The sequence below is a fragment of the Nerophis lumbriciformis genome, linkage group LG07 (assembly GCF_033978685.3).
Source record: "Nerophis lumbriciformis linkage group LG07, RoL_Nlum_v2.1, whole genome shotgun sequence".
Taxonomy (NCBI): Eukaryota; Metazoa; Chordata; class Actinopteri; order Syngnathiformes; family Syngnathidae; genus Nerophis; species Nerophis lumbriciformis.
In genome coordinates this window covers 19,503,129-19,520,796 of record NC_084554.2, presented here as the reverse complement: position 1 = coordinate 19,520,796, position 17,668 = coordinate 19,503,129, and the positions used below count along the sequence as shown (strand labels likewise).

Below are 17,668 nucleotides of genomic sequence, written 5' to 3'. Positions count from 1 at the left end.
TTTTCCCTGCAATTTCAAATGCACTTGTTTTAATAAATAAATACAGCGTTTTAAAAGCATACACAATCTGTGTAAATATATTAGTCTGTGGTTAAATGACTTGAAAGGACTCGAAACTCAAAATGCAGGACTTGGGACTTGACTTGAGACTTTCCAGTCTTGACTTTGGACTTGACTCGGACTTGCCCTGTCTTGACTCGGGACTTGACTCGAGACTTGAGGGTAAAGACTTGAGACTTACTTGTGACTTGCAAAGCAATGACTTGGTCCCACCTCTGCAAGAAGGTAACATTTCATAAGATTGTAAAACCTTTAAGAAACTTTGTCATCGGCCTAGAAAATATACAGCTCAATATACCGTGCAAAAGTTTATTTAGATTTACAAGCGGGGAAGACTCAGGACACGTTGGGAAGACTATGTCTCCCGGCTGGCCTGGGAACGCCTCGGGATCCCCCGGGAGGAGCTGGACGAAGTGGCTGGGGAGAGGGAAGTCTGGGCTTCCCTGCTTAGGCTGGTGCCCCCGCGACCCAACCTTGGATAAGCGGAAGAAGATGGATGGATGGAAATTAGTATAATAACAGGCTCATAAAATGCAACATAAGATATTTCAAGCCTTATTTTGATATTTATGAAAATCTCAGAAAATGTGTTTTTTGTACTGTACGCCATGATCATCAAAATTATAATAAATAAAGGCTGGACATGTCACTTTGCTTGTAATTACCTTATATTGTCAGGGTTCAGACAAGGAGGCCAGGACCCAGTCGCAGAGTATAAATCCAAAAAAGGGTTTATTTACAAAGTAACAAGAAAAACAGTCCATCGGGAAACATAGCACTAAAGTACCAACTGAAAACTATCCTAGGGAAAAGTGACAACAGAAAATGGCTGAACACTGGTGAGACACTGGAGACAAAGAGAGGGTGGCTTAAGAAGCCGGCTGATTAGCCCAAACAAGCTGCAGGTGTGTGTGGAGTTCTGTGCTCCCAGAGATCGCCCCGCCCCTCAGCACTAACTGCAGGAAGAGAGTGAAGGATTAGACAACACAGAAAATCAGGCCCACAACAGTACCCCCCTCAATGGATGCCACCTGGTGTCCTACCTGGCTTACCTGGGAACCTGGTGGGGAAATCGCCGAATCCCCGGAATCCGAAGCATCAACCTCGACCACGAACTGCTGCTCAGGATTTGGGTGCACGAGAACAGGGGCATTAACAAACACGTATTTAAGTTTTTCAAAAGCAGGCAACAGGAGACCAGGCAAAACTGTGTTTGGACGATGTGAGTTGAGTGAGTGGGGCCGCCAGGCGGCTATAGTTTCTTACAAATCTGCGGTAGAAATGTGCAAATCCGAGGAAGCGCTGCAGCTGCTTGCGGGTGGTGGGAGCCGGCCAGTCCTTCACAGCCTCCACCTTGGAGGGATCCGCCCGCAGCTGCCCCTTCTCGACCTCAAAACCCAGATATTTTTCAGATAGTAAATGAAATTCACACTTTTCTGCTTTGACATACAACTTGTTTTCTAACAACCGTTTCAAAACATCTCGTTCATGGGACACGTGATCTTCAATACAACTTGAGAAAATCAGGATGTCATCTAAGTACACAAAAACAGTTTTGTTGAGCAAATCCCGTAGCACATAGTTAACCAGGCTTTGGAAAACTGCTGGCGCGTTTGTGAGTCCGAAGGGCATGACTAAATACTTGAAGTGCCCTAAGTGGGTGCAGAGTCAATCAGGGGGGAGTGGGTACTTGATTTTGATTATAATTTCATTAAACCAGTGTAGTCTATGCATGGACGCAGGGATTTGTCCTTTTCTACTAAGAAAAACCCCACCCTCACGGGAGAGGAGGAGGGGCGAATGAGGCCGGGTGCTACAGACTCTGTAATGTATTTTTCCATGACTTCCCGCTCTGGTTTGGGCAAATGAAAAAGTATTTTGGTGGGGAGAGGAGCACCCGGGAGAAAATCTATGGCGCAGTCGTAAGGTCTATGGGGGGGCAGTGAGGAGGGGGAAATTTACCTCAACACTTGTTGCAGGTCATGGTAGTCAGGGGGTACATTATTTAAATCAATTACCTCAAGTGCTGGGGGTGGGTTTGTCGGTCTGGCAGGCAGGGCGGAGTGGAGGCAGTGGGCGTGGCAGTGGAGACTCCAGTTACGGCTGGTGGCAGTGGACCAATCGACGTGTGGATTGTAGAGCTTGAGCCAAGGAATTCCCAAAATGACAGAGTTCAGAGGTGATGAAATAACGTAAAGTTCTATGTGTTCATGATGGTTGCTGGAGAGTTTCAGTGGTTCAGTTTTATGTGTCGCTAGCTCTAATAGCTGGCCGTCTACGGCGTGCACCTCCTTAGGGGAGGACAGTTCATATACGGGGATGTCATGGGCCTTCACAAAGTTAGTCTATAAAACTACCATTAGCCCCGGAGTCCACCAGCACCTGGACCAGAACCGAGTGTCTGAGTCCGTGAATCGTACCTGGTACTTATATTCTTGAAGCTGAGGAGGAAGAGATGCGGTTCCCCAGAGTTCCCCCCTTCTGCTGGTGAGCCTTGTCTTTTTGTCGCCTCTGGGCAGCGGGAGACGAAGTGGCCCCATTGGCCGCAGTAGAGACACAGCTTGTCTTGCATCCTGCGTTGTCTCTCGGTCGGGGTAAGGCGAGCCCGTCCCAGTTGCATGGGCTCGTCAGCAGGTGGCGGTCGTGGCTCGTGAGCGTAGTGGGTGGCGTCAGAATGTCCCGGAGTGGAGTCTGGTGTGCTGGGTTGGTCGCCGGAGGGAAACCGCCTCTTCATTCCCTTACGTTCCCTAGCCCTTTCCCTTATCCTATTATCAAGGCGGATAGTTAGATCAATCAGGGAGTTAAGCGAATTACACTCGTCCCGGACCGCCAGCTCGTCCTTTAATTCCCCTGGCAACCCCTTAAGAAAAATGGCCCGAAGGACCGAATCTCCCCACCCACTTTCCGCCGCTAAAACACGGAAATTTACAGCATATTCTGCCACTGAAAGGCGACTCTGTTTGAGATCAAGTAATTGGCTGACGGCCTGCCTGCCCTTTACAGGGTGATCGGAAACTTGTCTCATCTCCTCTGTGAACAGGTGGTAATTGTTGATTAGTTCGTGCTGTTGAGAGGAGATAGCTAGGGACCAAGCTGCTGCCTGTCCGGTGAGCAAGCTCATAACAAAAGCTACTTTAGCTTGGGGAGTGGCATAAGTGTGGGGTTGTTGACTAAAGACTAAAGTACACTGATGTAGAAATTGTGAGCATGGCCCTAAATCTCCGGAGTACCAGGCTGGTATGGGGATATATGGCTCGCGGGATTGAGGTACTGGGCCAGTCGGCTGGTTGTCAGTGGGGTGGTAAGCGGCGGAATCAGGTGAGGGAGCGAGTTGGTCCTTAAGTGCTGCCATCTGACCGCCCAGTTGAGAGACGCTGGTGGTGAGCTGCTGCAGGTGTTTCATTACCTGCTTTAGGGATAACTCATGTTGATTGACCATGGTAGCTTGGGATGAGAGCCGACGTTTGAAATCGTCCGACTCTGCTGGGTCCATGTTGGCTGGATTATTATGTCAGGATTGAGACAAGGAGGCCAGGACCCAGTCGCAGAGTATAATTCTAAAAAAGGGTTTATTTACAAAGTAACAACAAAAATACAGTCCATCGAGAAATATAGCAACAAAGTACCAACTGAAAACTATCCTAGGGAAAAGTGACAACAGAAAATGGCTGAACAGAAAATCACCATTAATATGGGAAAAAGGCGTGAGCAAAAAGTACAACAAAAAAGGTGACAAGGCACCAAACTCACAAAAGCGGGGTTCCAACACAGGTGCGTGAACATGTGGCGAAAGGCAGGAGATCTCAGAGAGCACTGGTGAGACACTAGAGTCAAAGACAGTAATCCAACACTGGAGACAAAAAGAGGGTGGCTTAAGAAGCCTGCTGACCGCCCTCCGTCTGATTGTAGCTGAGATAGGCTCCAGCGCCCCCCCTCGACCCTAAAGGGAATAAGCGGTAGAAATGGATGGATGGATGGAGCTGCAGGTGTGTGTGGAGTTCTGTGCTCCCAGAGATCGCCCCGCTCCTCGGCACTCACTGCAGGAAGAGAGGGAAAGATCAGACACAACACAGAAAATCAGGCCAACAACATATATCACATATTAGTTTCACATTTGAAGTGCAGACATAATTTGACTTTTACACGATATTAAAATTTTACAAGTTCCACCTGTATAATATAATGAATGAGTAAAAATGTAGTTGGAAGAAAACATGCAACTTTTCTCTGACTAAAATGTTATATTCACCCACCGAAGGAGCATTTACTGTAGCAAATTGTTGCAAGCTTTTAACAACAATCTTAGTCACTGCTTGGTGACATTCGTCGTTCCTGGCCGAGTGGTACTCTTCCCTGAACGCTAGCGGCAGACATGAACTGAAACTATTACTGCCCGCCTTGAAACCAGTCGGAATATGTCTCCTCATGCTCATCTGAATGATAAGGCATTAATTTCAATTTAACAAGTAATAGCTCTAACATTAAAGGCGGTATTAGTATCTGTTGTATTTACATCAGATGACTGCTGCTGCCTTAGCGCGGTTCAAAAAACGTGACATTAATTTATAGTTATTGTATTCTGTATGTTCAAATGTTTCAGTATATTGCTGGTATGTCCTCTTGATGAAATGGCAATCTTGGAATTATTACAAGTAGCGCTGTTGCAATCTTTTCTAGTAAATTGTCGGCACACTTTGGTGCGCTTCTTCCACCCGAGCACCCTGTTGCTGTCTGACGTCACTATGCACGTTGTGTAATGACGTCATCCTCAACTGCAGGAACCGTTAGGGGAAACGTGTGGAACAAATGGCAAGCAATTCCAAGGAACTGATACACTGGGAACCGGTTCTGAATAAGAACCGGTTTATCGATTCTCATCCCTAAATACAGTGATACGGGATAGAGCAGTAGCTTCCAAACTTTTCAGTCATGTACCTCGTCAGATGTTGGACTTTTTTGTAAAAGGAAATGTTTACAGAGGAATGTCCTTCTTAATTGATTTTTCATAAATGTACACACACCCATATGTTAAAATTCATCAGATGTGTGCTTTAGTATTGTTTTAAACGTCCTCATCGTGTTATTGCTGAAAGACAAACATTATAGTCTGCGCTTAATTGTTGCTTAAACAAATATTGTAGTTTATATTTCAAATGAGCGTCACTAGTTTATAAATATCTACTCAGCAGTGAAGGTTTCACTGAGTTGTGTGACAGAACTTTTACACAAATAACATACTGTAAATGCTTTAGTATAAAAACTAGGGCTGTCAAGTGATTAAAGTTTTTTAATCAGATTAATCACACTCTAATTCTGTGATTAATCATGATTAATCACAGATTATTATTTGGCTGCTCTAATAAAATTCGCTTTAAAAAGGAAATGTGGATACAAATGCAATTTTGAGTCAGAATGTCATACGGGAATATTTTCTAAATGTTTTACTGAACTGCAAGTCATTGATTTGCTCAAAACCTGGTGACAGTAAGTACAGTAAGAATAAAGTGCACATTTTTATTGTTTTGTCTTAAATATAAATATTTCCTGCTTAAAGGCCTACTGAAATGCGATTTTCTTATTTAAACGGGGATAGCAGATCCATTCTATGTGTCATACTTGATCATTTCGCGATATTGCCATATTTTTGCTGAAAGGATTTAGTAGAGAACATTGACGATAAAGTTTGCAACTTTTGGTCGCTGATAAAAAAGCCTTGCCTGTACCGGAAGTAGCAGACGAGTAGCGTGACGTCACAGGTTGTGGAGCTCCTCACATCTGCACATTGTTTACAATCATGGCCATCAGCAGCGAGAGTGATTCGGACCGAGAAAGCGACGATTTCCCCATTAATTTGAGCGAGGATGAAAGATTCGTGGATGAGGAAAGTGAGAGTGAAGGACGAGAGGGCAGTGGGAGCGATTCAGATAGGGAAGATGCTGTGAGAGGCGGGTGGGACCTGATATTCAGCTCGGAATGACCTAAAACAGTAAATAAACACAAGACATATATATACTCTATTAGCCACAACACAACCAGGCTTATATTTAATATGCCACAAATGAATCCTGCATAACAAACACCTCCCCCCTCCCGTCCATATAACCCGCCAATAGAACTCAAACACCTGCACAACACACTCAATCCCACAGCCCAAAGTACCGTTCACCTCCCCAAAGTTCATACAGCACAAATATTTCCCCAAAGTTCCCAAAGTTACGTACGTGACATGCACATAGCGGCACGCACGTACGGGCAAGCGATCAAATGTTTGGAAGCCGCAGCTGCATGCGTACACACGGTACCGTGTTTGCGTATCCAACTCAAAGTCCTCCTGGTAAGAGTCTCTGTTGTCCCAGTTCTCCACAGGCCAATGGTAAAGCTTGACTGTCATCTTTCGGGAATGTAAACAATGAAACACCGGCTGTGTTATCCGGCACACCAGTCAAGTGAAGTGAATTAGTGAAGTGAATTACATTTATATAGTGCTTTTTCTCAAGTGACTCAAAGCGCTTTACATAGTGAAACCCAATATCTAAGTTACATTTAAACCAGTGTGGGTGGCACTGGGAGCAGGTGGGTAAAGTGTCTTGCCCAAGGACACAACGGCAGTGACTAGGATGGCGGAGGCGGGGATCGAACCTGCAACCCTCAAGTTGCTGGCACGGCCGCTCTACCAACCGAGCTATACCGTCCCAAGTCAAGGGGTGCATTCTACGGCGGGGGTGCGTTATCCAGCACAACACCTGCCGCAATACACCGCTTCCCACTACAGCTATCTTCTTTGCTGTCTCTTTTGTTCATTGAACAAATTGCAAAAGATTCACCAACACAGATGTCCAGAATACTGTGGAATTTTGCGATGAAAACAGACGACTTAATAGCTGACCACCATGCTGTCCCAAAATGTCCTCTACAATCCGTGACGTCACGCGCAGACGTCATCATACCGAGACGTTTTCAGCAGGATATTTCGCGCGGAATTTAAAATTGCACTTTAATAAGCTAACCTAGCCGTATTGGCATGTGTTGCAATGTTAAGATTTCATCATTGATATATAAACTATCAGACTGCGTGGTCGGTAGTAGTGGGTTTCAGTCGGCCTTTAACCTAATAAAATTAACATATTCCTTTGACAGGGGTATGTCCCGCTTAACTTAAAATAGTGGATAGTGCCTCCTGCGAGTGTGGGGACCCAGTCCAGACAGTAGAGCACATAGTCACTCGTTGCCCTAAACACCGGCCACTGAATGGCGAACAAGGTCTGATTGACCTGGACGATGACACGTTGACCTGGCTTGCCTCAACAGAGCTGAAAGTCTAAAGACACACGACAGAAGAAGAACTTAAAATGCATTCAGTGTACAGCTTTATGATAGAGCAGGTCTCCAACTTACATCCCTATGAAAACTACTGTGACAAAAAGAGAAGTGAGATATGTGTTTAACTAATATGACTGGCAACATTTCAATTGTGTTTTTTTTATGAAGGAGCGCTCCTCTCAGTGGGATTATTGTCTTAATTCTATGTTGTGTAATTTATCAATAAATAAAGGCATTGATTGATTGCTTGAAACTTTTATTAGTAGATTGCACAGTGAAGTACATATTCCGTACAATTGACCACTAAATGTTAACACCCGAATAAGTTTTTCAACTTGTTTAAGTCGGGGTCGTATTCATGATACAGATATATACTATTAAGTATATACTAACATCATAATACAGTCATCACACAAGATAATCATCAGAGTATATACATTGAATTATTTACATTATTTACAATCCGGGGTGTGGGATATGAAGGGGGGGGGGGGGGGGGGGTTAGGTTTGGTTGGTATCAACACTTCAGTCATCAACAATCAGCATCAACAATTGCATCATCAGAGAAATGGATATTGAAACATTGTAGGACTGACTTGGTAGGATAAGTACAGCAAGTAGTGGACATAGAGAGAGAGATCAGAAAGTATAAGAAAAAGTGTCTACATTTGATTGTTTGATTGTTTACACTTGATTATTTACAATCCGAAGAGGTATTATGTGGAAGGGAGGGTGTTAGTTTAGGGTTGTAGTTGCCTGGAGGTGTTCTTTTAGTGCGGTTTTGAAGGAGGATAGAGATGCCCTTTCTTTTACACCTGTTGGGAGTGCATTCCATATTGATGTGGCATAGAAAGAGAATGAGTTAAGACCTTTGTTAGTTCGGAATCTGGGTTTAACGTGGTTAGTGGAGCTCCCCCTGGTGTTGTGGTTATGGCGGTCATTTACGTTAAGGAAGTAGTTTGACATGTACTTCGGTATCAGGGAGGTGTAGCGGATTTTATAGACTAGGCTCAGTGCAAGTTGTTTTACTCTGTCCTCCACCCTGAGCCAGCGCACTTTGGAGAAGTGGGTAGGAGTGAGGTGTGATCTGGGGTGGAGGTCTAGAAGTAATCTGACTAGTGGTGGTGTAATCTGACTAGTGGTGGTGCAGACCGCCTTATTTACTACTTGTTCTGGGATGTTTGGAGTCTAGATTTGAGGGTTTTGGAGGTGCTAGGGCACCAGGAGGTGCATGCGTGATCGAAAAAGGGTTGAACGAGAGTTCCCGCGAGAATCTTCATGGTGCTTTTGTTGACCAGAGAGGAGATTCTGTAGAGACACACACTCATAGCTCCTTAAAGTGGAATAAATGACACGACAATAATAGTTTTAAGCCACATACTCTCTTACCGAAGGGTGCAAACAGGATGTATAATATCTTCATCGAATGACGTGTTCTGGACCTCCGACCAACTGCAATCAGTGACAAACAAACACGCTCACATAAATATTGCGCTTGTTGTAGACAGCAGAACACTTCTATTTTAACTTTTATACACTTACTTTAGTTATCTGCTGCACTGACAAGATGCCTGCTCGGAGTGTTTTAGCGACTGTGGCGAAACTGCCGAGTCAAAACGATGACGTCACAATTTACCTTTTTCTTTTACGGGGAGCACTAACAAAATAATTCTTCAAAATTATTCCGTAAATCGTCTCTGTAGCCAACTGTAGCCGATTTACGGAATAATTTTGGTTGTGCTCACCAACCTCGAAGCTATTTTATTTGGTACATGGTGAAATGATAAGTGTGACCAGTAGATGGCAGTCACACATAAGAGATACGTGTAGACTGCAATATGACTCAAGTAAACAACACCAAAATTGTATATGTTCCATTGAAAATATAGAACATTACACACGGCGCTAAAAAATCCATCAAAATGTTTTAATATGACTTTGGTAAGCTATAAAGCTGCACCGCTTGATGGATTGTACTCTGCTTTAACATACAAGTATTATTATGGTGTATGTATAAGGTAAGACATATTATCTGGCATTTTGTTTCGCAATATTATTCAAAAGTACATTTTCTTGCCTTCTGGTACCTGCTGATCTGTATTTGGGATCTGCATAAGTCCTAAAAATTTGCGCACGTCTGCCTTTGTAGTCCCTGCCTAAACCGTAGTCAATAAGCTTCTTCTTTTTCTCTATCTTCTTGTTATGGGACATTCATCCTCCGCTGTTGCCATTTGTAATATAAAGTAGTGTAAAGTTCCTATTTATATCTGTCAGTAAACTCGCCATGAAAGCGCTAAAACCTACCAGTGTAGTGAGTTTACATTTTCACCTAAGGAACTGTTGTTATCAGAGAGTTCCGGTCAGAGGGTTTTTCATGGGACATATTTCTGGCATTGTTATTGCACAAGTGAGCCACGGATGAGAAGATGCCGCTCTGTTATTGATTTAAGTAAAGTCTGAATGTCATTAGAACAGTTAGCTCCATTTTTTGACACTTCTTCCACCCCCGTCCTTGCACGCTACACCGCTACAACAAAGATGACGGGGAGAAGACGGTGAGCCACGTAAATAAGACCGTCCACCTGAACCGACTGTCAGAAAGCGGCTTGAAGATGGTCTTTAAAACATAAAAATGCAACATTTTGACCAAAGAACCACCATTACATGTTATGTAGACCACAAGGAAGTGTTTTACATTTAGAAAAAATGTATAAAAATATGACTTCTTTAATGAAAATAGACCTGAGTAGACCCGCTCATCGGCAGTTCACCTTATAATCTGGTGCGCCCTGTGGTCCGGAAAATACGGTACTTTGTTTCTAAATACGGGACGATTTTTTTTTCATGGGATGTTTAGCAACCTTATTTAAGTAGCATCCATGCTCGCGGCGCCATCCTCACATTAATGTTTAGCTTTAAGATGCTACTTTAAATTCGATGTATGCCGATGATAAAAAAGTTTGTCGCTGCAATACCAGCTAATTACCTCAGTTTTATCTAAAGTTCCATCGAGGTTTATTTTGAAGCGAAAGTGGGCGCATAGCACATTGCTGTTAACTATCACTTGTGTGTAATGTAATCACTGCGTGTGCAATGCGCACTGCTTTCAGGCTCCGGTCAAAACATACATTTTGATTAATTATCATATATTTATGGTAACGCAATTTTTTTTTTTATCAATCACATGCGTTAACATTGACAGGCCTAGTAAAAAAACATATCCATGTTTAGCTACACAACGGAATGCTTAACAGTCACCGGAGTCAATCAGTCAAACCTTGAGATTGATGTACAGTAAGTCAATGTAAGGGAAGGATACCTTCCGTCTAATGATCAACATTGCAGTCTTTATATTTGTGTCATTTGTGGCAAAATAGAAAGTCTCCCTGATACCATTTTTTATTTATGTTATAGTATTTCATTTTTAAGCATATTTCTGCTGGAAAATGTTGAGTGAATTAATGTGTGGTCAGGGCCTTCCGCTGGATTCATAGTTGCAGATACAAACACTATATATACAAGTGAAACATAAAAAATAATTTTGTTCAAAATCAATTTGATCTGGCCTATAATTGGTCATCGTTCATGTGTTTCTAGTACCAGGTGACTGGTGTGAGTGGTCTGATTGGACTCCATGTTCCAAGACCTGCGGGGCAGAATCGGTGTCTCGTTACAGAAGTTGTTCCTGTCCTGAACCTAAAGCTGGCGGGGTGTCTTGCTCTGGAGGCCAGGAAGTTCACAATGGAGTTGGTGTTCAAATCCAGACACAACCTTGTCCTGTCGTCACCTTTTGTCCAGGCAGGAAATGACCGTCTTTTTAAAGACACAACACATTTAAAAAAAAAAAAACAACACACATTTGTGCTTCTTTATTGTTTTTAACACGCTTCCTCGTCTTCCTTGTGTTCAGTCCACGGTTTTTGGAGTCCCTGGTCAACATGGTCAGCGTGTGATGGATGTGCCGGGTTGTCCACTCGCACAAGGGACTGTGACAGACCTCCTGCCCGCTTTGGCGGGCTGCCTTGTATTGGAGCGAGAATGCAGAGCCGTGGTTGCCATGACAATGACACTGTGTGCTCAGGTAAGCACATTCAGAAGCATCAATACTGGTGAAAAGATGCTGATGTTGTAAAAAAAAAACTACTTACAAAGTTATCAGCAGACCAGACCTTTGTACGCCATATTCATTTGAACAGAATGTAATACAAAATACATAAAAAATAAGATTAAATAAAGTTTAATAACTAATTTTTATTGGATTGATAGAAACAAGTACCGTATTTTTCGGAGTATAAGTCACACCGGCCGAAAATGCATAATAAAGAAGGACAAAAACATATAAGTCGCACTGGAATATAAGTCGCATTTTTGGGGGAAATTTATTTGATAAAACCCAACACCAAGAATAGACATTTGAAAGGCAATTTGAAATAAATAAAGAATAGTGAACAACAGGCTGAATAAGTGTACGTTATATGAAGCATAAATAACCAACTGAGAACGTGCCTGGTATGTTAACGTGACATATTATGGTAAGAGTCATTCAAATAACTATAACATATAGAACATCCTATACGTTTACCAAACAATCTGTCACTCCTAATCGCTAAATCCCATGAAATCTTATACGTCTAGTCTCTTATGTGAATGAGCTAAATAATATTATTTGATATTTTACGGTAATGTGTTAATAATTTCACACATAAGTCGCTCCTGAGTATAAGTCGCACCCCCGTCCAAACTATGAAAAAAACTGCGACTTATAGTCCGAAAAATACGGTACTTGATCTCCTACAAGGATTTAGCTTAGTACTTGATGTTGAAAGTCATGTTTGCAAGCAAAATGATCATACTTTGAGGGTCTGATTTACTAAAGGTTTGTGTGCATTAAAACATATAAACTTGATAGCACGCAAAGTTGATCACACACATCGTGTGCAGAGGATTGTGTCTCTTGAATGAATAAAATTGTTTGCACAATACATTTAGGGCTGTATTTACTAAGATCCAAATACCACATGCTAAACAGCGTGCACAATCTATGAAATGGCACGTACTATTCGTGGGCGTGTTGCGTGCGAATTACTAAAACTGTGTAATTGTAATGTGGTGCAGACCGCCTTATTGAAATGATGATTTTGCTTGAACTAAACAGAGCATCACCACGGAGACACTCTCATTTACTGCACCTTTATGTGATCATGCACGTTTGCTTTGTTTTTAAACATGCAGGAAATATGTACTACTTTTTATGGGCATTTTAGAAGCAGTCCTGCAGTGCACCGACATTGAAATTTATTTTTTTTTACCGCAGAAGGATTGCTCATTGGAGAGAGGCCGCATTCTCCGCTCAAGACGCAAAAAAAAAAAAAACATAATTAAAGAAGTTTTTCTCCTATAAGAAATATTTTAATAATACATATTCTTTGTGGAAAAACAAATATTGAAAAAATACTAAAGGACACCAAAACACAGCAATTAAATTAGTTTTAATCAACCCCATAAGTCCTCTAGCAGCTATACAATTATAATATAATGTTGCGGAATAGACAATATGTCTAATTTTTTTATTTTTTTTCTGACCGTCTAAAATGTTGACACACACTTGCAGGACGGAGGATTCTCCTCTTTGCATCGTCTGTCTTTGCAACGCGAGCACTGATTCTGCAGCTGTGTGTGGAACTGTCAGTTTGCACGTCCTTCCCACACGTGCTAAATAAAAGGCAAAATAGTGCGTGCAAAACGGTGATCAGTGTTGATAAATCATATTGCGCATGTTTAATAATTATATTTGCGTCTTCTCCTCCTAGTATTGTGGCTGTTTTGATGATCAGCATATATTTTGCATATTAATGAAGACAGAGACGCAAAATAGATTGCACGTCTTATTCTCTCACTTAACAGACGCAATCCACTTTGCACACGTTTAGTGTGTGCTATCAATTTTGCACGTTTTTTAATACACACAAGCGTTTAGTAAATCAGGCCTTTAGTGTGTTTGCCTCCATGAATATGCAGTTTATTTATAGAGCACAATTCTTTCACAAAATTAAAAATAAAATAATCATAATTAAAATAAAAAAACAAATAAAATCATCATAAAAACCATTATAATTAAAATCAAAATCAAAGAGTGTGAATAAAATAATTTCAGTTGTCATATGAACAATTAACCAAAAGTGCTTTCAGCATGGATTTGAACATTGCCAACGTTGAGGCCTGTCTCAGATCTTCAGGAAGACTTTTCCAGATTTTAGGAGCATAAAACTGAAACGCAGCCTCACCATGTTTCAGAAGGGTGACACGGCAGTGCGGCTGGATCAAGAGACGTTGGAGACGCTTTACTGAACCAAAAGTTGCTTTATTACAAGCGAGCGTCATTATGCAGGACTGCAGTTCCTGGAGGAGGTCAGGTCAAGAAAATGAATCAGTCCTAACTTGGAGAAGCCAAACCATCAGTTTTATATTCCTCCTTCCTGTCTCTGTGTGTTAGCTAAGTCACGCATCCTGACCATAAAAAAAGAAGTTTGTGTGTAAGGGTCTGAAAAGCAACTGCTCTAAGTCATAACTTAAATGTTGGAGTTGAGCTGAACATGTAATCTCTTCTCAAAGATAGGGCTACCACTTTTGCATTCCAAAGTTCCAATTAGGGCCTCTTTCCTACAAGAAGTGATCCAATCCACTTGCGAATATCAAACTAAGGGGCCCTATCTTATTATGTGCTCAAACTGAAATACTACTATTTAATTAAACTTGGTGGTTTGCTTTCTCTAAGATGAATATAAACATTCACCATATGCAAAACATAATATGAGTTAATTAATTCACTTCATACTGCAGCTGCTTTACAGCTCATTTAGAGAGGCTAGTTTGAAGGTCATTACAGTAGTCTAACCTGCTAGAGACAAAGGCATGGATTAGTCTTTTTAAGTCTGTTTTAGACATTATTCCTTGGCAATATTTTAGGCGGTAAAAGCTGCTGTTGTTATTGACTTAATGTGGCTGTTAAAGTTAAAGTTGGAGTTCATTATTACCTCAATATTTCTAACCTGATTATTAGGTTTCAGGTTCTCAAGGTGACTAATAAGAGTTTCTCTTTGCTTCTGTCGGCCAAAGACAATGATTTCTTTTTTGTTTAGCTGAAATTTTTTTTGCTGAAATGTTTCTTTTTGCTTCACACGCTGATGTGTTCGATCCAACAACACAGTAAATCAACAGGCCGCCAGTGACATGTACTCGTAGATCTGAGTGTCATCTGCATAGTTGTGGTAGGACACCTTAAAGCTGCGGATTAGCTGACCTCGTGGCAGCATGTACGAATTAAAAACCATAGGGGTCCCAGAATCGAGCCCCGATGAACCCCACAGGTCATAGCCATTTAGTCGGAGACAGTTACCAATTCTAATATTCTAGTATGTCCTGTGATCGAGATATGACTTGAACCAGTCAAGAGCGGAACTGCATATTCCCATCCAGTTTTCTAACCGCTGTAATAAGATAGTATGGTCAACTGTGCCAAAGACAGTGCTCGTGTCCGGCAGAACCAAGACTGAGACTTTTCTTGTGTTTGTGTTCAGATGGATATCATTTGTCACCTTGTTCAGAGCATCTTCAGTGCTTTGGTTGGGCTTAAAACCTGATTAAAAAGTATCAAACACATTGTTATGCAGGAAAAAGTCACTCAGCTGTTGGTTTTGTTTCTGTTCTGACTTGCTTTCAGTTTAGCACTAAGTCCATTGCAGGTGTCTTTACTAGGGGTGTAACGGTACGTGTATTTGTATTGAACCGTTCCGGTACGGGGGTTCCGGTTCGGTTCGGAGGTGTACCGAACGAGTTTCCACACGGACATATTAAGTAGCGTAACGCACGTTGTGTAAACAATGCACACCGAGGCACAACACACGGCATGCTAGCAGCTAACGGGCTACGATAGACTGACCATACGTCCTCTTTTCACCGGACATGTCCTCTTTCTTAAATGCCTCAAATGTGTGATATTTTGAGTTAGGGTTGCGTGTATTTTCAATGTACGTTCAGGGTTAAGAAGGGGTTAAAAACAAAACAAATTGTGCGTGCAGCAGCATTCGTGAGGTAGGGGCAGAGACAGAGAGAGCGAGAGAGTTATGATAAACGCGCATGCGTCGCCAGGCTCTGCTTTTTATCCATAGATTTATCAGATTTTATTTTTTATTATCTATAGCAGGGGTGTCAAAAGTGTGCCCCGGAGGCCATTTGCAGCCCACAGCTAATGTTTTAAAGGCCCACGGCACATTCTAAAAATACTATTAAAATGAACAAAAACATAACAAAAGTGAAATAAAGCTTAAAGGTTAAATGTAATTTAGAAAAAGTTGCAATGTTGACTAATAAAACAAACCTGTTATTTTTTTTTTTAAACTGTCATTGCTCAAAACATAATATTGAATCAAAATCAATGTTATTATGAATTATTGACCTATCCAAGGTTCCGATTACTTCACATCAAATATTGCACTAAGAAAAATATTTTTGGTGGAAGATTTTGCAAATTTGGTAAATAAATTACCCAAAAATTTATATTTTGTTGTTTTCTTACTGCACCGAAAATTAACCGAACCGTGACCTCTAAACCGAGGTACGTACCGAACCGAAATTTTTGTGTACAGTTACACCCCTAGTCTTTACGCAGTCTTGGAAAATACACAGTATCATTTAGTTTAAGGCTGTGTGTACCAGTTTTTTCTCCCTTTAATATGAAGGTAAATGATGACTTCTTACCACTGGATTCCGCTGGTAGTGTTCTTTTTAGCTTTCCAAGGGAAAAAATCCCTGCTTTTAGTGCACACAAGAAGAGAATATTGACTACAGTGTCGGACTACAACAGCGGACTCCCGCTCAGTTCTTAGGGTAAATTTCTTCCATACATGGAGATATCTGCTGACTTCACATGGGGAAAAAACGTCACAAATTAGGCAAATTCCAAACGGTTCATTGGGATAAAGCACGAAGGAAGGCAACATTGTTTTATACTCTAAATATCTCCGCAATGCCTCCATTGTTAAATTTCAAATTTTCTGGACTAATGCAGACTGCAAATACACAAAAACATCTAGCAAAGAGTAAGAAAGGTTGATTTTGCATAATACCCCTTTAATACTTTTTGCCTTTTTACAGTCTGGCCAAAACTGAGCTTTGCTTAAAAATATAAGAATAATGATAATAATAATGATGATGATGCAAACTGTTTGTGAAAATGATTACATAAAGAAAAAGCTGCTCGATTTGAAGTTGTAGTATTAATAAATGAGGTTTTGTATTCCTTGGACTTGATGAGTAATTTAATAGTTGAAGTTCACCCTGCACTATGTTTCTTACTGCAGACTGTGATGGAGGCCAGGTAGACTGGCCCTGTGGCAAACCTTGTCCTCGCTCCTGTTCTGATCTCCATGGCGACACCGAATGCCAGGACTTTCCAGAGTGCAGCAGGACTTGTGGTTGCCCGGGTGACATGGTCCTGCAGGATGGGGTGTGTGTATCCAGGGAAGAGTGTCGCTGCAAATACGACAACAGCTCCTCTGCTGGTTAGTAACACAAATGTGTCCGTTACATGTCTTTGTTGTTAATGTTGTCTGTGTCTTTTGTCTCATCTGAAATGGTGTAGATTTCAGAAATGCGTCATGGCCAAACCAAGCTGATTGGCAGTTTGCAAGTCATGGAGAAGAAATCATCATGGACTGCAAAAACTGGTGTGACATATTTTACATTCGTAATCTTTTTCACTGTTTTTGTGCGCTTAAAACACCAAACCCTCTTTAGAAGCACTTATTAATGTTCAATATAGTTGTAATATTGTTTTCTACTGCACGTCAGTTCCTGCCAAGCTGGAGTGTTGCTCTGTGATCCACTTCCTGGCTGCTACGTAGACGGTGGCTGGAGTCAGTGGGGGGCGTGGTCACCGTGCTCACTTACCTGTGGAGGAGGAGTTCACTCCAGGAGACGCCAGTGTGATAATCCTTTTCCTCAGAGTGGTGGCAGAGGTTGTCAGGGAATTACTGATCAGCAGAGGGAATGCAACACACACCTGTGCACAGGTATGAGCTTTTGTACCAGTTCAAGTACTACACTCACATTTTAATTATTTGATCTTCCAAGGTACAGATATATTTGCCCACTTCATTCCGTGACTGACTAGTAATTAGGCTGATGATTTTTTTTCATTTATTTGAAGGTATTTTATGTTTTAAGTATTCAGTATTTAGATTATGTACAGTATTCACTATTTATATGGTGGTACTGGCTGTAAGCAAAG

At 41.6% G+C, this 17,668-nt stretch overlaps 1 protein-coding gene across 1 annotated transcript in view; it reads left to right on the top strand.

The window, feature by feature from the left end:
- sspo (SCO-spondin) overlaps window positions 1-17,668 on the top strand; it is a 302,516-nt gene that overhangs the window by 185,975 nt on the left and 98,873 nt on the right. Inside the window, exons 74-78 of the mRNA XM_061964637.2 lie at window positions 10,978-11,178; window positions 11,291-11,461; window positions 16,740-16,940; window positions 17,021-17,105; window positions 17,230-17,450. Of these exons, the coding sequence (XP_061820621.2) occupies window positions 10,978-11,178; window positions 11,291-11,461; window positions 16,740-16,940; window positions 17,021-17,105; window positions 17,230-17,450 (879 nt within the window). The remainder of the gene's footprint in view (window positions 1-10,977; window positions 11,179-11,290; window positions 11,462-16,739; window positions 16,941-17,020; window positions 17,106-17,229; window positions 17,451-17,668) is intronic.